Source organism: Condylura cristata, unplaced genomic scaffold, assembly GCF_000260355.1.
Source record: "Condylura cristata isolate star-nosed mole 26May11 unplaced genomic scaffold, ConCri1.0 scaffold00007, whole genome shotgun sequence".
NCBI lineage: Eukaryota > Metazoa > Chordata > Mammalia > Eulipotyphla > Talpidae > Condylura > Condylura cristata.
The window spans coordinates 6,257,833-6,279,402 of record NW_004567108.1 but is presented as its reverse complement, the minus strand read 5'-3'; the positions used below and the strand labels follow the sequence as shown (position 1 = coordinate 6,279,402).

The following is a 21,570-nucleotide window of genomic DNA, read 5'->3' as shown; positions in this document are numbered from 1 at the left end:
GCATGCTGCTTCTTGCTTGGACCCCGGTTAGATTTTCCCCTTGGAGAAAGTCATCCCTGTGCTGCTTTGACCACCTGAACGCATCTGTTCCCCTGACCCTCTTCTTTGCTTTCTGTTCCACTGGCGTCTTCCTTCATCCTTTTCTCCCCCTGCCGCCCCCACCCCCATGGGAATTGTGCTGTTTTGTTCTGTTCTTCACTCGGTTTGCTGTTCATCTGACTTCTTGCCACTTCTCCCTTCCCTCAGTATCACTCGGCCACTTTTCAGAATTCTTTCACCGTCAGCCTGAGGGCCCCAGCATAAATCCAGTTTGCAGTAGGGGAGACCTGCCTGTTTCCGGAAGTCTCTGGCCAGTGTAGATGTTACAGGGACACTAGAATCAGGACTGAGAAATTGCGGGAAAATGACTGAGCCAGCATCGGGACACCCTGTGAAGGAAAGTGATGTGAGCACAGATTCAGAACTTAGTATCTGATCGTTGCAATTTAAGATTTTTCTCGGGCATTTCCCAGATAGAACAAATGCCTTTTATTTTCATAGTGTATTATCAATGCATTTATATTAATATATAAACAATAGCATAATATAATTTATGTTTTTATGTTGCTTTTCCCTTGCCCTAAGAACTTATAGTTCTCTGTACTTAAAAATTCCCTGTCGTGACACTCTTATTTACAATATGTGGCCTGATTTTTCTCTGAAGCCACTGCAGCACAGGTTCAATCCCCAGCCAGGGAGCTGTCCCACAGGGCACAGCAGACCTCTCCTGACCCGCCCGCTGCTCCCTCAGCAGTGGATTTCAGTGGCTCTGCCTGTGCTCCCCACTCTGTCTCTGGTGAATCCTCTCACCCCCTGCACCTCTGGCCAGTTCTTGTATGCATAAATAAATCAATTTTTTTTAAAAACCAGGTAAAAATACATTTAAGGCATTAAAACCAAGCTCACAAAGGTGAGCTTTTGGCCAACTGAGCTCTAAATAAAACATGTTATTGTGCAAATGTATCACAGATTCTTGGATATATCATTTAATCTTTAATACAGCCTTAAAGTTGTCGCAAAAATTTCAGAGATACCAATGATGAAACCTCATTAACTTCAGATTACATCTGATGAGGATAAATGAGTTTTCAGCAGCTTAATAGCCTGTTAATCAGGTGTTTGCAATTAGGAAATGAGGATCACTGCTCAAATTGGGGAGGCATCCAGAGACACCCCGAACGGGATGGGGAACATTCTCCAGGGCTGTGTCAGCATCTAGTGATGACAGATCTAATCTGTCTTTGAAACGCCATGGGTAACCTTTATCATGTGAAGATTACAGAATGACTTTAGACCACCATTTCCGCTGGACTGGTTTTGAGAAACGGAGATAAAAATCACAGAAGGAAAAGCAAAGCAGAGTTCAGCCTGGTAGTCCCCGCAAGGCACCTTACTGTTCCTTAGGAGCTGGCTCTGAGGCTTGCGGGATGAGCGCCTGTCAGCGCGTCATGCTCGACAGGGCACCACCTCCTCGCCACGCTTCATCACGCAGGCGCACTTTGCAGAAAAGCCAGTTGCAGCCTGGCACTGGCACTACCCCCTCGCCCCTATGGTGTTTGGTTCGATGTATAACCAGTGTGGAAGTTCATCTGGAAAGGTCTGTTTTGAGTCTAGTTCGAAGCAGGAAGAAAAGCCTCCTCTGTGTACCTCCGTACACGCTCCAAGAGCCCTCACTGACACTCGTCGCTTACCTTTTATAGTGACTGTGGGAGGTGACTGTCCCAATGACACAGTCTGGCATATTCCACGTGGCGGCGGGGTGCTCTCCACGGATGAGCCTCCTGCGAGAATCTGGAGTGCCAGGATAAGATGGGCCTGCCAGGCAGTGTCAGGCCCCCTTTCCATCCTAGCCACAGGAACCCCCGCCTACCTCATCACCTTTCTCTCACCGAGTTCTCCACTAGATAAATCCCAGCTCAATTCTCATTTCTTTTCAGGCTTACTCACAATTCAGCTTAAAGCCTTTTATTTTCTATCTCTTCTCTCCCTGTATAGACCTTTTCAGGTGGTGTTTTTCTTAAAAAAAAAAGGGGGGGGTTAACATCAAAAAGAGGTCATTTCCTTTTGCTATGCTAAACTTCAGAGTCTTGGAGTCCTCACACTGACAGTACGGGATTTTGGGACCTTGTTAAGACAATTTCGCCTTCCTTGGGCTCTTTGGAGAGAGGATCACCCAGACTTCCCGATGCCCCAGCCCTCTGCTCAGGCTCAGGGCGTCTCAAGGCGCGGCCTGTCTCCCTGAGAGCTGTCTACAAGAGGTCAGCTCAGCAAGCGCTGCCTTGGCCTCGGGAAGGGGAGGCAGCCTGCTGTGACCCAGCCCATTATCTGTCCTGCTGTCGTGTATGTGCACACCACAACGCCCGTCATGGCCGCCCAGGGCCGCCGGAGGGCTGGCCAGTGGGGGCAGCCCACCGAGTACACTGAGGCAGGTGTACTGAGCCTTGGGCTGCTCTGATTGACTTCTCTTGGCCCCTCTCCCCCACCCCGGGGTTCCAGGTGGCCTGATGAACTCCTGGAAACGCCGCTGGTGCGTCCTCAAGGACGAGACCTTCCTGTGGTTCCGCTCCAAGCAGGAGGCCCTCAAGCAAGGCTGGCTTCACAAGAAGGGCGGCGGCTCGTCCACTCTGTCCAGGAGGAACTGGAAGAAGCGCTGGTTCGTCCTCCGCCAGTCCAAGCTCATGTACTTTGAAAATGACAGTGAGGAGAAGCTCAAGGGCACTGTGGACGTCCGGACGGCCCAGTACGTTGACGAGGCAGCTCATCATGGTGGGGCGCGGCTGGGCGGTGCTGCTCGAGTCTTTTATTTTTGAAGATTTATTTTTTAATAGGCACATAGAAGAACAGGGGGGCAGGGGTGAGAGGATTCACCGGAGATAGCGTGGGGAGCAGAACGGGGGTGCACTGAAATACCTGCTGAGGGGAGCAGTGAGGCAGGGGGCAGACAGGAGAGTGCTGCACCCTGGGGTCACTCCCTGGCCGGGGGTTGAACTCGGGCTGCAGTGGCTGGTGATAGCTGGACTCTGTGCCACCAGGAGCCCGCTCAAGCCTTTAGACAGATGCGATTCTTCGGAGCAGTGGGTGGTGGTGGGTGTTCCGTGAGTCCCTCGCAGGGTTGGATGGGTGGGAGAGTGGGAGGACAGGACACGCCGCTGGCCAGGGCGCTCCCTGAGCTTACGGGCAGACTTCGGCTCTCACTGTCAGGTGCCCTTTGGCGTCTGAGGGGATCAGCGTCTTGGAAGCCAATGGGATTGATGCATGTTCTTGTTGGTTTGGGTCATTTTATTCTTTCAAATCAGAACCCAAATAAGGTTTAAGGATTTATTTATTTATGCTTACAGAACCAGGCTACAAGCCAGAGATGTTGTGGGTGAGAGGCTTCACCAGAGACAGAGCGGGGAGCAGAACAGGCAGATGGACGAAGTACAGTGCCGAGGGGAGCAGCAGGCGGGTCAGGGGAGGTCTGCCGCGCCCTGTGGGTCAGCTCCCTGGCCGGGGATTAAACTCGTGCTGCAGCTGCAGCTTTGGAGAGCTTCATTATGTGGTGCCTTAACCAGTTGCGCCACCAGGGAGAGCCCAGGTTTAGGAATTTTACTTGGTTGACTGATCTCAAACCTCTCAACCTCTCAATTTCTACATCCCCATCCATCACTTCTTCCTCTGGCTGGCTGGCTGTGATGGGAGGTGTTACCTCATTCATCCTGTGGTTTCCAGGCTGTTTATCACGGCTCTGACACTACCTATCATCACTCCCCGTCTCCAGGGAGGTGGGATGAAAGCGGGCCCCGACCTTCCCCGGTCCCCACCTGTGTTCTGAATGCTGCAAGGACTCTGGGGATCACTGGACCAGGCCACAGTCCTGCTGCCAGACAGGAGCATCACCGCCCGTGTGCACACAGGGTGGCTGAGTTCCCGAGTGCCTCGCCAGGGAGTGCCAGTCTGGACGCGGGTTCCTGTTCTGCTTCAGGGGCTCCATGGCCCCACACTTGGCTGAGGCACCCCACTGCTCACCTCCCTGCCCACACAGGGAGGCGGCCCACACCCCTGAGCTGTGATCTTAATTTCCTTTTTTTAATAGTTTATCTCAGTTTCTCCTCGATTTTAGCCCCAGGTCACACAGTATCGCTCTTCTGATAAGTTACTGTTCCCTTCCAGTTCTGCGGTCCTTCTCCTAGTTCAGCTGACAAACAAGCCGGCCTTCTCCTGGGCCTTCTTCACCAGGGTCCCCCTCTCTGGAGCCAGCACCCACTTGGTCCCACCCTGATGTTAACCCTGCCCACCGATTTTAAGCCTCAAGTGTGGCTGAGGGAGTGTCGACGTGAGATCAAGATGTTGTTGAAATCATCCTGCCTTGCACCATAAGCCCCACGTGGAAATACTGAGTCCAGGTCGCCACAGGCCAGACTGCGGTGCAAGCCAGGACCTTAAACCAGTGAGAGCAGCAGAGTTAGCCCCACCCGGTGGGGCCCCAGCTGGGTGGACAGTGAAGGGTGCCCAGTGGGGACAGGGACTCCGCTCCCGGCCCTCCAGGGCCTGAGAAGGCTCCAGGCCCCCATGAAAAGAAAGAGAGGCCCCTGCCCCAGAGAGGCCTCTTCCCCGCAGTTGGGGAAACACCTCCCAGGCCACGCCCTGCCTCTGTGACTCCTGGGGGGCGCAGCGGGGCCTGGCTCCCCTAGACGCCACCAGAATCTTCATTTCTAAAAGCAGACGACCACCACGGCTGACGTGAGCCACCGAGTCCTCAGTGACAGGGTCCAGCTTAGCTGCTGGTTTTGGAAATGGCTCATCTGAATTCTTGTTCAGAAACCTGTACTCTGGTTTACATTTGGTGCCCTCATCCCTCTGCAGAGAGATCGTAGATAACACCAGCAAAGAGAATGGGATTGACATCATCATGGCCGACAGGACTTTCCACCTCATCGCCGAGTCCCCAGAAGACGCCAGGTGAGCACGTGTTGCCCCCCCCTTCCCCCCCGGGGACTGCCGCCCAGGCCGGGGTCGTGCTTTGCCCACGGCTCTGAGAAGATGTACTGGGGTTTCCGGTTGGGCTCCTCTCCGAGGCTGGTTGAGGAACTGAGTGCCCCTCTCAAGCGCCTCTCAGGCTTGTTCCCTGCAGAATGGCTGGGCAAGCGTGCCCGAGTGCAGCCCACACCTCGGGGCTGCCAGCTGCCCGTGCCCGCCAGCTGCCCGTGCCCCTGGACAGCCTTCCCGTAGTGTCCAGGCCTGTGTTGTCCCCCGCACACGGCCACTGGCCCGTCCTCTGGAGGTTTCGGGGCTTTGAAATATAATGTAAAGCTCACGTTTGCTTGAGGGTTAAAGGGCAGGTGCTTTAACCAGTAGCTGTTTAGGTAACTGATGGCGCTGCCAAAGGTCTAGATACTGAAGGAGTCGACAGGACAGGACAGCACCCAGGACTCAAACTGTCCACGCCCGAGTAACCTGAACAGCGCTGCTGCGCACCTGCGGTTTCTTAGGCGTGGAGGGCGCAGTCTCACGGCCCCAGTGCTACGGGCTGTGAGTGCTTGCGGAGAGTCAGAGGTGACCGGCAGATTCTGCGTTGGAGGGGGGGGGCGCCCTGAACCCCATTGTTCACTATATTCCAGGCAGTATCGTAATGTGCTTCATGCATACTGACTCATTTCATTCCTCTGTAACTCTGACCTCATGGAGCAGCTGTGTTCTGATCACGTTTTGCAGAGCAGGAGGCTGAGTAGAGAGACGGGGTGGCGTGGCCAGGGCAGAGAAGTGCAGCCTTAATTCTGTTGACGGTATCCTAAGCTGCTTATATTACTTAAGGAGCTTATGTTTTGAGCTTGGAAAACAGGGGCGCCCGCCCTGGTGAGGGCAGATTGTGTGACTTTTCTGCACCCCAGGTTTCCCTATTGCAGGGCTGGGCAGATACGGGGGCGTGGCGCTGGCCCTGCGGCATGCGTTTGGAGGGGTGCGCGATCATCTGTCCCCGCTGCGTTGTATCTGGCGGGCTGACTTTAGCGGTGATGCATCACACCGAGCCCCACCAGGGGCATCTTCTAATTTAGGGGGGCGACATCCGTGGCCCTTGTCAACTCAGAAGCCGTTAACTTCTAGTGAGTTCTCAGGGCCTTTCACTACTCTTTGCCCTTTGAATGTTTCTGAATTGATACAGCCCCGAGGGAGCAGGATTAAGGGAAAATAACTCTTCCCGTGGGAACAAACTCAAGCCCGCCTGGATCCATAAGTTATGAGACAAACCAGAAAAACCAGCATCGCCCCATCGCTCCTCCTGGAGCCCTGGGGACCACGTGTGGGTTACGTGCAGGCCTAGCTTTGCAGCGAGCTCAGGTGTGGCATTGGTGGCTGTCCTGTCTGCTTTGCACCTTAGTGAAGCTGCTAAATTTTACAGTCGGTATATTTTGACCAAGAGCTTTCTGTCCTTCCAGTGGGACATAGACTTTAAAGTTGCCTTTTCAATTTCCTGTTGTCCTTGATTCTGGAGAAGCCGTTTGTCCATCTGAGAACCTCACCTGTGCAGAGGTTCTCACTCCTGTGTGTGTGACCCATGTAGCCCACCTTTTGCATGTCTCCTTTAGTGTGTGGCTTGGGCTACTTCTGAGATTCGTAGCGCTACTACTGAAGTCTGGTATTTGGATTAACCAGAATTGATGACAATTTAGGATGTTTCCCTTGGAAACACCTTGATTTGTTTGCATATTGAAGTTTCCCAAGCGCTTAACTTCATTTTTCTCTTTGAGGGTTCACAGAAGAGATACTTCATGCTCTGCTAGAGGTGTTACTTACTTTTGCTCCAATACCTGTTTGGATACCAAGTACTTTCTCCTTGGCCTCAACTTAGTGCGAGTGCACGTCTCACGCGCCCTCTACAGGAGAAGCAGGAAAAGGATATTTTAGCACCATTGCGCCCTCACCTTGCAAATGTTAGATTGTTGGGTGGTTCTGGTCATGGTTATTTCCTTTAAGACATATTGCATTTATAGCTGCATCATGCCTTTTGTTCTGCTTGACTTTTCTAGCCAAGCAGACTGTAGGCTGGAAGTGAGAAAACTCATTTCAAATGGAAGATAGAAGAGTTTTTTGGCCCAAATAAATTTCCACTTCTACTTCTAGCAATTTTTTTTCCACTTCCAGCTTTTGTATGGTTTTCTTCATAGACTTTTTTTTTTTTTAAAGTAGAACCCTATCTGGTGGCTGGAAACCTCATCCTAGGAAGAAGTAGGAAAAATAGACAACAGTGTTATTCTGAGATAAAACTCACATTATGTTTTTTTTCTTACCTTGAAATTTATTTTTCAAATGAGGAAAAAGGCCCCTGAATATCCCTAATACCTTTAAAAAAGCTCTTTGACAGAAGTGATTCGGTAAGGACTAAGGGCTTCATTATCCGCTGCCGATTTCAAGGAAGCCTCATCTTCCTCCTCATCGACCTCACATGTCTGTAAAGGTCTGTGGGACCTGCAGGAAAGACTCCCAGGGCCTGAATTTCTGGAGGGTACTTAGCAGGGGCCTTGGCTCTTCTTTTCCCTTGGCCGTATGAAGCCCACATCCACTGAGAGAAGTAGGCAAACGGAGCAAAGCTGCAGATGTCATTTCCGTAGAGACCTGGGGGGGCCTGTTGTGCCTGCCTGCCCTGACCCGCCCCTCCCCCACAGCCAGTGGTTCAGCGTGCTCAGCCAGGTCCACGCGTCCACGGACCAGGAGATCCGGGAGATGCACGACGAGCAGGCAAACCCACAAAACGCCGTGGTGAGTGAGCACGGTGGTGGGTGGAGTGGGGGTGCGGGGCACCGAGAATTTCTAACCTGTAAAGTAAAAGGTTGAAGAGGAAAGCGACTATTTTGGTTAAAAGTCATGTAGAGATAGCAGGAGCATAAAGGGGCCGGGGCCAGTAATAATGAGCAGCCATAGACCAGAGACATTTTATGGGGGTGGCTTGGGGGATGGGATCCCAAATGGGAGAGTGCACGGGGCTACGGGGATGGCACAGGGTGATTTGGTGACAGGAAGGCCACGGGGATGACAGCTGAGATGGGAAAAGGCCCAAGTGATGTAAGAACAAACTATTAAAATATTTTTTAAAGGGAGGGAAAAATCAAGTATAGAAAAGTGGAATTCTGGATTATAAGTAGTAGTACTTTCCAGTTTTCTGTCTCAAACTCTTAAACGGGCCCTCCCTGGTGGCGCAGTGGGTTAAAGCACAGCACTGAGAATCTGAAGCCGCTTGCGCATGAGTTCGATCCCCGCCTGCCCCGGAGGCGACCACATGGCGTGGCAGACCTCTCCTGGCCCGCCCGCTGCTCCCCTCAGCAGTGTACTTCGTCGATCTGCCTGTTCTGCTCCCCACTCTGTCTCTGGTGAAGCCTCTCACCGCCCCTGAGCCTCTGGCCTGTACCCCAATTCTGTATGTACAAATAAATAAATCTTTAAAAAAAAAAAAAAAAACTCTTAAACGAACCCCCAACAAATTCCCAGTTTTTATGAAATCAGGGAAACACCTCACACTTGTCTTCGAAGGGCTTGGTGAGTTCTCATTTGTAAGCTCTGTGTATTATACTTGTAAAATCACAATGTAATAGTAATATTTATTCTTTAAAAAAACTTCAGGCTCTTGGCAAATAAATGTAAAACCTAACCACAGATCACGGTATACATTAGCTCCTACTGTTGCAAGGAATTTATAAACACTTCACTAAAGATCCATGGCCGGAAGGTTAATTTATAACATTTTTTTAAAGATTTATTTATTTATGCACACAGAACTGGGTTACAGGCCCGAGGTGCAGGGGGTGAGAGCATTCACTAGAGGCGGTGAGGAGCAGAACAGGCAGATCTACTGACATACACTGCAGATGGGAGCAGCAGGCGGGTCAGGGGAGGTCTGCTGTACTTGTTTGCTGCGCCATGTGGGTCACCTCCCTGGCCGGGGATCAAACCCATGCTGCAGTGGCTGAGATAACATCACAGTGCTGCGCTTTAATGCTTTGAGCCACCAGGGAGGCCTTAATGTATAAGTGTTTAGCAAGTCACCAGGGGAGCCAGCCTTCTGCATCTAGGGCACAGGACTCCCCACTCTTGTTAGCTTGTTGGGGAGCTGTGACTAGGGAAATAGTGCAGCTCACACCCGGCCTGACTGGCTCTGAGTCTCCTGTGTGCTCCTTTCCAGGGTACTTTGGATGTGGGGCTGATTGATTCCGTGTGCGCCTCTGACAGTCCCGACAGGTAAGCTCAGGTGTGACCTTAGCAAACATGGTGAATTCCCCACCTGCCGGCCCGCCCGGGCCCCCGTGCGCTGCACTGCCTTCCTCGGCAGTGGGCTGACCCTCGGCCGTGTATCTCCAGACGGCCCTGGTTTGCCTCACCTGATGTTTCTGCAGTTCGGGGGTGACAGTGAACCCCTACTTTAGACAATCATTGCAAACACAGAGATGCTAGCGATACTCTGCATTTGGAGACAGGGACAGGCGGGCATTGGTATAGGACGGAACCGGAATCCCAGTCCTGGGTGGCATGAACATGGTGATGAGATTTGAAGATGGCTTTTATGACAGTGTTTATAAAGGCAATTCATAAATCAAGCCACCAGTATATTTTTCCCTTGGCATTTGTGGGGCTTTATTTTTTTAAGGAAAGTTGTCTTCGGAAAGGCGTCGGTGTCTTTTTCCCCAGGGACCTTCGTCATCTCTAGTTTCTCAGCTCTTTGTGGTTTCCGGTTTTGACCTGCAGTGGGATTTAAGAAACGTTGCTGTAGGATCAAAATAAAAATCAGAAGTGGCTTCTGCCTTCCTTAGTGACATAGAAACACCTGGAAATGTATTCTGGTAGACACCAAATTCATGTAGGGCGCAGAACTCAGTCCTGGGGTCCCCGTCTACCCCCTGGGGATGAAGGCTCTTCTGAAACTGGGTGCTGGGGTAGCGTCTCCCACACCTCCTCTCCCCACTGGCCTTGGGGCTCTTTTATCACCTGCCAGGATGTAAAACCCGACCCTGCCCTTCCAGCAGCTGGGGGATGCTGGTGCTGCTTACACCGACTCATCAGATTCCCTCTTCCCCTCAGCCTTCTGTCTTGCCAGCTAAAGGAAAACTCGTCCTGACCCTGAAGGCACCTTTCTTTCTTTCCCTACTGCTCTGGCCCTGTTCATCTTTTCCTTGAGCCTTTGTGGTACCGAACAGCAGCGCACATTTGAAAATTGGCAAGTGTGGGCTTCTCATCACCCGCAAAAGCCCTGGAGGAATCAGTGTGGGTTAGGGCTGAGAGACAAGGGCGAGAAGAGGGTGTGAGAAAGTAAATGTACATTGTCATCATATCAGTGCCCAGTGGTCAGGCTTCAGAAGCGTATTCCATGTTCCACCTACACCTGTCGACCAGTCTTCCCTGCCCCGTGTCTCACACTTCACTGCTGACCGCTGAAATACCATCCAAGGCAATAGCCAGAGGCAGAAAAAAAATTTACTGGGGAGAGACATCCCTCAACTGCCCCCCCAAAAAAAAAAAACCAAACTCCCCTGCAGTCACCCTATCTAGCCTGTCCGGAACTGAGTTTCCACCTGGAAAATTTTGCCTGAAGAAGTATTTTCCCTTCCAGGACCTTCGGAACGTGTTACTCCCTGTTTAAGATTAGTGACGCAGAAAATAAATCCTGCAGGCCTGAGCAGGGTTTGCCTGGTGAAATAAATAGCCCTGCAGTATTTAGCCTGGGGCCGTCAGCCAGGAAGCGGGCAGCTAGTTTGGGTCGAGAGGGGTGATGCTGACCAGGGCACCGCCTCCTCTCGCCCTGTTCTCCAGACCCAACTCCTTTGTGATCATCACTGCCAACCGCGTGCTGCACTGCAACGCGGACACGCCGGAGGAGATGCACCACTGGATCACGCTGCTGCAGCGCTCCAAGGGGGACACCCGTGTGGAGGGCCAGGAGTTCATCGTGCGAGGTGACGCCACCAACCCCTTGTAGTTCCAGGGATCCCTAGCATGGCATCCGCTCAAACAGCTTCTCGAGTGATTTCGACTCGAACTTGTTAAACACGAGCTGACCGTGACCATGTGTAGACAGGGGACCCGTTTGAAAGCACTCTGCTGATGGGGTGTTTTGGGGTGGTCTTGGCCCTTTCTGTTTACACTGCTGTGCTCTGCAGGGTGGTTGCACAAAGAGGTGAAGAACAGCCCCAAGATGTCATCGCTGAAGCTGAAGAAGCGGTGGTTTGTGCTCACCCACAACTCCTTGGATTACTACAAGAGCTCGGAGAAGAATGCTCTGAAGTTGGGGACCCTGGTCCTCAACAGCCTCTGCTCGGTCGTCCCTCCTGATGAGAAGATATTCAAAGAGACAGGTAACCGGGTGGGGCGCTCCTGGTGAGGGCGTTGAGCCAGCTGAGAGAGGACCGAGTTTGCCCAGAGCCACGAGCGAGGGGTTCCTGCTGGAGGCCTTGCTGCCCCCAGACCCTTGGCTTGGGGGTGACCTGAGTCTGCCCGTGGTTAGGCAATTGAACTCTCAGCCTTTAAATTTTCGATCAGTCGACTTGCAGGAAGATTCCTCTAAGGACAATCACGAGAAGCAGGGTCTCCTCCGGGAGGCTTTTTGTTGGGTGTTTGCATTCTCGTCTTTTCCCCACTGATCCCCACTGATCGTGAGAGTCGGCTGCTGCTGGAACAGGATACCTGCTGGTGAACAGTGAGCAAAGGCTTGCAGTTTAAACGGCAGCCACAGGAGCAGAGCCCCTTTTGGTTTTCTAGAAATGTCTCTAGATAGCAGATTGGGGGTTTCAGGGCTCGCTGTGATCTTTGTGCTTAAACATAATTACTCTGTACAAAAGAAAAGCTCATATAGTTTTTTCGTCATCCCATGCAGTTGGCAAGCCGGTGTTCAAACACCTGCTTGCTTGGTGCATGTTTTCAAGGGACATCCGAAGGCGAGGAGAAGGCACGGGGCAGAGGCCAGCCAGATCTGAGGGCACTGTTCCCTCTCATTCCTGCCTCAGAAGGGGCCCTGGCTTTTGGTCTGAGCAGATGCTGCTGACGTACCTAGACGTGGTCGGTTTTTGTCCTTCTGACTGACTGTAAACTCGGGTCTTTCGGTGCAGGGAAACCTAACATGGCACACACGAGGGGAATGAGCAGTAGTTGTTGATTTATGCAGTTGAAGGGCTCAGGTGGAGACGCTTAGGCTTCTAGTGGCCCTGGATTTCAGGGCTCTGGTGCAACAGCAGCATCTTGGCGGACAGTAACGAGCACGCGTGTGTGCTCATGGGTGTGCTGTGCGCTGCAGGCTACTGGAACGTCACCGTGTATGGACGTAAGCACTGCTACCGGCTCTACACCAAGCTGCTCAACGAGGCCACCAGGTGGTCCAGCGCAATTCAGAACGTGACGGACGCCAAAGCCCCCATCGACACCCCCACCCAGCAGCTGATTCAAGACATCAAGGTGAGAGGGAGCCCGGCCCCCACTGGGGTCACCCGCTCAGAATCTCGCCCTTGCAGCAAATAGACGTCAACTTTAGTCAAGCTCAATGTTTATCTTCATCAAAACTAGTTTATTTGGTTTTTTTAAAGATTTATTTATTTATCCATACAAGAACTGGGGTGCAGGCCAGAAGTGCGTTGGGTGAGGGTTCACCAGAGACAGAATGGGAAGCAGAACAGGCAGAATGATGCAAACACTGCCGAGGGGAGCAGAGGTGGGTCAGCTCCTCGGCCGGGGATCAAACTACCACTGCAGTGGGTGTGGACAGCTTCATAGTGCTGCGCTTTAACTTATTGTGCCACCAGGGAGGGCCCGAAGTAACTTCTTTTTTTTTTTTTTTTTTAAGATTTGTTTATGCACACAAGAATTGGGGTACCAGCCAGTCATGCAGGAGTGGGAGGGTTCACCAGAGACAGAGTGGGGAACAGTACGGGCAGATCGACTGAAACACACTGCTGAGGGGAACAGCAGGGAGACAGGAGACGTCTGCTGCATCACATGGGTCAGCTCCCTGGCTGGGGATTTTTCCCAGCCCCATTGACTTTGCCGTTTGTCAACTGTTCTAAGACTTGCCTGCTTTTGTCACATCGCCATATAACATTTTTAGGAACATAAACACAAGATTAAATTCTACGAGAGGAACTCAGGGCTGAGAGGGAAGGCAGGCAGGTGCACAAAGAGCCACTAATAACATGTTACCTATATAGAGAATGCAGAAGACCAAACTAGTAGCAAAATAGACTTTTCCGAAGAATTAAAAAGGTAGCTCACCTCAGGCTTCTCCTGACCCGCCCGCTGCTCCCCTCAGCAGTGTACTTCGTCGATCTGCCTGTTCTGCTCCGCACTCTGTCTCTGGTGAATCCTCTCACCGCCCCTGTACCCCAGTTCTGTATGCATAAGTAAGTAAATCTTAAAAAAAAAAAAAAAGACAGCCCCCGTGGCTCAGTGATGGACAGCGGAGTAATCAGCAGGAGCCGTTGAAACGCACTGATAGTCTGAAGTCTGTAATCTCCGGGGGAAACAAGTCGTACAGGAAAATAGACCCCTTCCAGGGAAGAGAGTGAACCGTGGAGGAAAAATCCTCTCTGTGTTCCATCCTCCCCCGTGGCTTGTGGGTCTTTGTGCCTGACATCGGGCCCGCCCTGTGCTTCCAGCTGACTTTGTGCACCTCTCTGCGCCTGACCTCGCCTCCTCCCTGCGCGCCCCCTTCCTTTCCAGGAGAACTGCCTGAACTTGGATGTGGTGGAGCAGATCTACAAGCGCAACCCCATCCTTCGCCACACCCACCACCCTCTGCACTCCCCGCTCCTGCCCCTGCCCTACGGAGACATCAACCTCAACCGTACGTCCGCGCCGGGGCCCGTCCGTTCACGCGCTTGACCCTGGGGACGGAAGGAACCTAGACTCAGAGTCCTTACGTGGGCAGGGGTGTCCGATCCGGCAGTAGCGATGGGCACATCGTTCTGCTTTTTTCTTAAGTTTTATCATTTTTGCATGTAAGAATTTGGGTACAGGCCAGAGTTGCGGGGCGTGAGAGAATTCGCCAGAGACAGAGCGGGGAGACTGAAATCCGCGGCTGAGGGGAGCAGCGGGGAGACAGGAGAGGTCTGCAGAGCCCTGTGGGTCACTCCCTGGCCGGGGCTCGAACTCGTGCTGCAGTGGCTGTGAAGCTTCATGGTGCTGCGCTTGAACCCAGCGCGTCTAGGGAGGGCCTGTTGCGCTTTTTGTTGTACCAAGGCCGAGTGCAGCATAGGTCTCCTCCTCCTACACAGCCTCACTTTCCACATACGAAGCCTGTCTGACCACAGCTGAGCTTGCAAGTGGCTGGTGCCCTGAAGCAGTTCAGCTCTGTAGCCATACAGAGCCGCTCGCCCACCCGCCTGTGTGGACAGCTTGGTTCGGCTGCCGCAGGCGTGGGAAGTCTGCGGCGCTGTGCCGGGAAGGGTTACCGGCCCTGGGGCCCCCGTTTCCTCCTGGCCTGCGGCTCGCTGTGTCTTCTTCGCACCCCTCGTGACGTCGGTGTCTGCTTTGCCGTCCCCAGTGCTCAAAGACAAAGGCTACACAACCCTTCAGGATGAAGCCATCAAGATCTTCAACTCCCTGCAGCAGCTGGAGTCCATGTCCGACCCCGTGCCCATCATCCAGGGCATCCTCCAGACGGGGCATGACCTCCGACCGCTGCGGGACGAGCTGTACTGCCAGCTCATCAAACAGACCAACAAAGTGCCCCACCCGGGCAGCGCAGGAAACCTGTACAGCTGGCAGATCCTCACCTGCCTCAGCTGCACCTTCCTGCCCAGCCGGGGCATCCTCAAGTACCTCAAGTTCCACCTGAAGAGGTAGAGATGGCCCAGGCTGGGCTGGGTGCCTGGAAGTGGGGTGCGGTCAAAGAGAAACCTCGCAGGGAAGGCAAGGGACCCATACGTCTGAGTCCCCTGGGCGGGCACAGAGCACAGAGGTCCTTGGTGTTCCTGTGCAAGCCACATGAGCCGTTTTAGGGACCAGTCACATTTGGGGGACCAGCCTCCTGGGTGTGTGTGATTTCCACTGCCCTGTGTAAGTCAGAAGCCCAAAATGCGAACATTTGTTCCGGACCAAACGGGAGGAAACAATGTGCTCCGATTCTGATGACCTAAGCTCAGTTTTCCTGTGCCCGTGAGGCAGGACCCTAGGGACGGCGGCAGAGCGGGCGTCTCTGATCATTTTGTATTTGAGCCAACCGTCTTCGGAGTGAGCAGGACTGGCTGAGGCCGCCGCCAACCCCCCGCACCCCTCCTCCCCCCCTGCGGCCAGCCATCCCCAGCCCAGCCATGACTGGGTCTCTGTTTGTCTCCTAGGATCCGGGAACAGTTTCCAGGGACCGAGATGGAAAAATACGCCCTCTTCATTTACGAATCTCTTAAGAAAACCAAGTGCCGAGAGTTTGTGCCTTCCCGAGATGAAATAGAAGCTCTGATCCAAAGGCAGGAGATGACCTCCACGGTGCATTGCCACGGCGGTGGCTCCTGCAAAATCACCATCAACTCCCACACCACGGCCGGGGAGGTGAGAGCGGCCTCCGCATCGCCTCTGGTCGGGAGCCAGCCAGTCTGGGAGCCGGGGAGGCACGGGGTGGGGCTCAGGTCTGTGCCCGCACAGAGCATCCTCGCTCACTGAACAGGGAAGCAGCTCTCCCGCCGCCAGCCAGTGTGTGTTTAAAACGAATGACACCCCACTGTCCAGGCGTGTGTGGACAGACACCTCCGCTCATCTGAGTCCATGAGTCCAGACCCCCCATTCCTCCGCCAGCCGGCACGAGGGTAATTTTAGTTCTGCAACAAGGTGCTTGTGTTTGCCACATGAGGGTGTGGAAGGCAGAACCCGCATCTTTTCCTAAATCAGTTGCCAGGAAGGAGGAGTGCAGGGGTCCCCGGTAAAGCTAGCGTACAAGGAAGCTCAGAGAGTTTATCGGGTGGAACCCCGGGCTGCTGGTCTCCTGCACTTTCTCGCTATTCTGGGCTGGCGAGAAATGGCAGCAGCATCTGGGTCCAGCCTGTGCTCTTTTCAGCAAAGAGGAGCTAGAAGTGTTTTCAAGAGTGAGGGGGAAATAGCACCTTGCACGTGCTGGCTGACGCCACCGGGGTCTCAGGAGGCTGCTTGGAAGCTGATGCTGGCCAGCAGGACAAGGCCGCTCTAGCACGGAGCCTCGTGATCCTTGCAGGTGGTGGAGAAGCTCATCCGCGGCCTGGCCATGGAGGACAGCAGGAACATGTTCGCCTTGTTCGAGCACAATGGGCGCGTGGACAAAGCCATCGAGAGCCGGACCATCGTCGCGGACGTGCTAGCCAAGTTCGAAAAGTAAGTCCTCTTTCCCAGGAGCCCCAGCGCGCGAGGTACAAGTTGACAGCCAGCTTTGGTGATGGGAGACTCGAGGGGATTGCACCTGAGATGGGAAAGGCACAAAAAATATGTAAAAATAAACTAAAATAATAATTTTTAAAAAGTGGACAGCCAGCGCTGAAGACCTGTGTCCATTCTCAGCCTCACACGGGCCAGAGCTCACTTTATTTTACCTGGGTGAAAACATTGACCTTTTCGTCTCCTCCAACAGCCTTTTCTCTTGATTCCCAGATAGAGCCACTGCCCCAGTGGGAGTCAGACCTCCAGTATTTGGTGTCAGGCTCACATCTGCCTGCTCGGTGTGAACAAAGTCTCCATAACAAGTCATGTCCTTTTTTATTTTTATCTTTTTTTAAGATTTCTTTATTTGTGCATACAGACTGGGGTGCAGGCCAGAGGTGTGGGGGCAGTGAGAGGCTTCACCAGAGACAGAGCGAGGAGCAGAGCAGGCAGACTGACGAAATGCACTGCTGAGGGGAGCAGTGTGGAGACAGGAGAAGTCTGCTGCGCCATGGGGGTCACCTCTAAGGCGGGGATCGAACTCACGCTGAAGCCGCTGTGGCTCGCTTGCAGTGCTGAACTCTAAACCTGCTGCGCCACCAGGGAGGCCCCATGTCAGTTTCAAACGTATTAGTACAGTTTTCTTAAAGACCGGCCAAGGAATCTGAGATCGAGGCCTTGTTTCTGCATAGCTGATGCTTATTCACTGGGACACTTGGGAAATACTTGCCTGATTGGCACGGTGAGTGCAGGGCACCCAGAATGGAAACGAATCGCTGCTGTTGAGGGCTCTGATGCGCCTCCCTCTTGCTCTCCCTCCACCCCCGTCTCACAGACCCTGTTTCCTGAGTGTGCACGAAATGTTCTTAGATAAGCCTCAGCGAGTCCTCCCTGTGGGTCCCCAGGCCCGTCCCTTGCTGTATGTCTGAGTCTCCTAACTTGTCTCTAGACTCGCTGCCACATCAGAGGCGGGCGACGTGCCCTGGAAATTCTACTTCAAGCTTTACTGCTTCCTGGACACAGACAACGTGCCGAAAGACAGTGTGGAGTTTGCGTTTATGTTTGAACAGGTAAGAGGAAATGTCACAGACGGACTGGTCGGCAGGCGGGGTGAGGCCACTCACAGCCCTCACAAGCTCCCGCCACCCCTTTGCAGTTATGCATGACCCCCCACTCCCCCACCCCAGCCCGTGACCGAGCACTTACCTTTTCTTTGTGGAACAAAGCTTGTCCACTTCTTCCTTGAACCCCCCAGGCCAGCAGCTAGTCTAGGTGAGGGCAGAGAGACGACAGGAATCGTACAGATGTGTTGGGTGATACCTGTGGTCGGTGGTGGTCAGAGCAGCGAGGGCACTTACAGGGTACAGTTTTTAGGGAAGGTGACGCTTTCGAGAAGGGGGGTGCACTGCAGGGAGGGGGATGCATCCAGCACTGCATTTCCAAGCCCTCAACTGCTGACCACCCCCGTCCAGGCGCACGAAGCTGTTATCCACGGCCACTACCCTGCCCCCGAAGAAAACCTGCAGGTCCTCGCCGCCCTGCGGCTGCAATACCTACTGGGCGATCACGCCCCACACTGCGCTGTTCCGCCCCTGGAGGAGGTTTACTCGCTGCAGAGACTCAAGGCCCGCATCAGCCAGGCCACCAAGAGCTTCGCCCCCGGCGAGCGGCTGGAGAAGAGGCGGACCAGCTTCCTGGAGGGGACCCTGCGGCGGAGCTTCCGGACGGGCCCTGGGGTCCGGCAAAAGGTGGAGGAGGAGCAGGTGGTGGACATGTGGGTCAAGGAGGAGGTCTCCTCCACCCGGGCCAGCATCATCGACAAGTGGAAGAAGTTTCAGGGAATGAGCCAGGAGCAGGCCATGGGCAAGTACATGGCCCTGATCAAGGAGTGGCCTGGCTATGGGTCAACGCTCTTCGACGTGGAGGTGAGGACGGTGTGGCCTTCTGGGCAGGTGGGCAGGTGGGCGGGCCGCCCCGCAGGCCGAGGGGTCTGGGGACACAGTGCAGCCTGGGGAAGGTGGGGCTGGTGCACAGAGCGCCATTGTCGTCCTGCCTGTGACAGCCCCCAGATGGTGCTGTTAATTCCCTGCCCGCCCAGCCGAGCGTCCTGTATCCCTGGTAGTAAGCGCGCCCAGAATATTAGGAGCGACTAGAAAATGAAGTCTGTACCTGCAGTGTCTACTCTTTTTTGACGCTATAGACTCAATTCAAAAGGTGCTGGTGAAATATTTTAGGATTCTGTACATAAGGTGAGAAACGTTGGCTAGCGCGGATTTGACGTTTGGGGGTTTTTCCGTGACCGCCTGTTTGAAGTTGTTTTTCACAAGTTGTTTCAACCTTTAGGCCATTAACGTCCGTCTAGGGCTGCCTTTTTTCACATAAATAAGGACATCTGTTATTGGAAGTTAACCTCCGTGCAGTCTCCATCAAGGCTTAGCATACACTGCAGCGCTGGGGACTAAGTGTTGCTGACTCTGTTTTGTAAAGAAAGCTGCAGTGAGCCACGCCCACGCCCATTCCTTCGCGTATTTTCTCCAGTTGCTTTCACCATAAAATGGCCGCGTGGCGTGATGACTGACCACATGGTGTTCAGCCTCCGACACGTGCTCCCTTGGAGCCTCCACGGAGCAGTGGGGTCGCCCAGGTCTGGGGGAACTCGGGTTCTTCCCACGATTAGAACACCCAGCATACCAGCCCCCTGCCATTTGAGTGAGGACTTGTCCACGTCTAGATACTGATCGCACAGCCCCCGTCCTAACTTTCCACTGGATGCTCACTTCGGTTGGTTGGTTGACTCAGTTTCACCTGTTAATTAATCAAGATCCGTGTGTCTAACGTGGCTCCGCTTCTAGTGAGGCTGATCAGATCGGCTCATCCCCTGCAACCTGGGGGTACCCCTCCAGCTGGGGAGTCCACGTTACCTTCCAACACTCAGTCATTGCTGCCTCTTTCTACAGGAGCCATCGCTACTGGCCACAGTGATTTGGGGCATTTTTCTGTGATCCTAGTATTTGGAGGCGAAGCATTTGGAAAAGAAAGAAGAACACTGGAGGCAGTTAGATAGGGGAGACCAGGCTTGGCACTGGTTTGTAGGGGCTCATGGTCAAGATCATCAGGGGCTGCGTCCTTCCCCATGTTTACTGCTCCTCTATTTGCAATAGGGGAAATGTGGAGTCAACCCAAGTGCCCCCAAATAGATGACTGGATTAAGATGGATTGGTACATATACACCATGGAATATTACTCAGCAATCAAAAAGATAAACTCATGAACAAAATGACAGCTCAAGTAGCGACACCAGAAGTAGGGAGCTGGCCATGTTAGGGTGGCCCACAAGGTTTACCCCGTACACGGGGTTGGCTCACCAGTGATAACTAGTCCAGACATACTCGTGGCCGGCTTTGCCGTGTTCTCAGGCGCACAGGTGTGGGTGCGTGCTGTCTGCAGGGCGCCCGCCCCTGGGCCTGGCTGGGGTTTCTGTATCTGTGCGTCTCACTGTCTGTGCTCTGACTCCTTCTAACTCTCGCTCCCCAGTGCAGGGAAGGTGGCTTCCCCCAGGACCTCTGGTTGGGTGTCAGCGCGGACGCTGTCTCGGTGTACAAGCGCGGAGCGGGCCGGCCCCTGGAAGTCTTCCAGTATGAACACATCCTGTCTTTTGGGGCGCCCCTGGCCAACACGTACAAGATCGTGGTTGATGAACGGGAGCTGCTCTTTGAAACCAGTGAGGTAAGAGACAGACCCAGGAAGTCCCCTCATTCGTGACTTTAACATACAGAAAACAACACCCTCCTTCCCGATGTCTTTGGACAAGTCCTTTCATCTGAGTGTTTCTCTCTGAAACATGGAAATACTGTACGGTGGTCTCGCCCCAGCTGCAGATCCCTTACAGGCCCACCTCTGCAAACCCCAGACGTCTTCTGTAACCTCTGCAGAGAAATACAGTTCCCTTATAGCAGGGAGTCTGGCCTGTGGAGGAAGGAAGGAATGGAAATGATGCAGCTGTCCAAGGAGAAGCCGTGCTTTGGCACTTGCGCCTTGCACACAGTAGCGGTTCGTTGCGGTGCAGAATCGCAGCTGGAGTCTGGCTCAGTGGCCTCCCCAGCGCTGTGGAAGCAGAGGTGTGGCCCTCGGGGCGTGGCTGATTCTGGCCTACTCAACACACAGCCGCTGAGTAGACGTGCTGTCTGCCCCCAAGCCTGAGCTGCATGGTGGGGGTGTGGGGAGCCTGTTGGCTCCACAGAGTGAGCTTTCAGCTGCCTGCCTGGCTGCTGCTGTCAAGTGAGAAAGTGCTGGTACGTGTCCATGAGCCCAGGATGTGGGCCAGGAGGGAGACTGGAGTGCCCGGGAGAGGTGTGCAGGAGGTAGAAAGAGGTGGGGTGGGGCTGTCTTTGGGGGCCCAGATGCCAGCCTGAGGGGTTGCCCAGGCTCCAGGGAGACACACGCCAGGACCCTGCTGTGTTCTGGCTATGCCCCCGTGTGCCACAGGGCGGTGACTTACCAGTGGGTGGGTGGGCCTGGGGGGAGAGAGAAGAGAAACAGAGGCCCGGACAGGGATGGACTAAAGTGAGTGCGATGGACAGGATGTAGCTGGCCCAAAGCAGTCGCGCCAGGCGGACATCTGGGCGCCAACTCCCGGGGCCCCCCAGAGCCTCTAATGTTTCTCTAGTTGCATCATGAGGCGCTGACTGGAGCCAGATGATCCCGTCTTGGAAAGCTCCTTGTGGGGTTCGTCATTTACTGTTAATTTAAACGGGAATAGCAACTCCACCCTTGTGAGACCCACAGAGCCGTGGTTACCGCCTCAGTGTTTTTTGGGGTTTTTTTTGATGTGCAAAAGCTGGCCCTTTTGCATCTGACAAAATGATGGGGTTTGCATAACAGAACCACCAGGTGGTGCACTGTGTGCAGGGAAACTGCGAGCATTGGCCGCCCCGGGACAGGAGAGGTGGAGGCAGGAACCGAGCTCCGGGGAGACACAGTGGTCGCCCCCCCCCCCCCCCCCCCCCCGGCCTGCGGCCCAGCTGACGCTGCGCCCCGCTCCGCTCCCCGCAGGTGGTGGACGTGGCCAAGCTCATGAAGGCCTACATCAGCATGATCGTGAAGAAGCGCTACAGCACGTCGCGCTCTGTCAGCAGCCAGGGCAGCTCCAGGTGAACGCAGCCTGCCCGAGCCTCGCGCTGGGGGCGCCGCATCCTGGGGGTA

General features: G+C 54.0%; 1 protein-coding gene across 2 annotated transcripts in view; it reads left to right on the top strand.

Moving 5' to 3' along the window:
* MYO10 (myosin X) overlaps positions 1–21,570 on the top strand; it is a 95,719-nt gene that overhangs the window by 72,514 nt on the left and 1,635 nt on the right. The window contains exons 24-38 of one of the 2 annotated variants that reach the window (XM_012721828.1): positions 2,536–2,779; positions 4,885–4,980; positions 7,683–7,776; positions 9,194–9,249; positions 10,816–10,958; positions 11,163–11,357; positions 12,293–12,450; positions 13,708–13,831; positions 14,531–14,828; positions 15,327–15,534; positions 16,190–16,326; positions 17,318–17,438; positions 17,841–18,293; positions 19,903–20,094; positions 21,421–21,558. In XM_012721828.1, the coding sequence (XP_012577282.1) occupies positions 2,536–2,779; positions 4,885–4,980; positions 7,683–7,776; positions 9,194–9,249; positions 10,816–10,958; positions 11,163–11,357; positions 12,293–12,450; positions 13,708–13,831; positions 14,531–14,828; positions 15,327–15,534; positions 16,190–16,326; positions 17,318–17,438; positions 17,841–18,293; positions 19,903–20,094; positions 21,421–21,522 (2,621 nt within the window). In that variant the 3' untranslated portion in view covers positions 21,523–21,558. The remainder of the gene's footprint in view (positions 1–2,535; positions 2,780–4,884; positions 4,981–7,682; positions 7,777–9,193; positions 9,250–10,815; positions 10,959–11,162; positions 11,358–12,292; positions 12,451–13,707; positions 13,832–14,530; positions 14,829–15,326; positions 15,535–16,189; positions 16,327–17,317; positions 17,439–17,840; positions 18,294–19,902; positions 20,095–21,420; positions 21,559–21,570) is intronic. The other variant, XM_012721829.1, reaches the window with a different exon arrangement.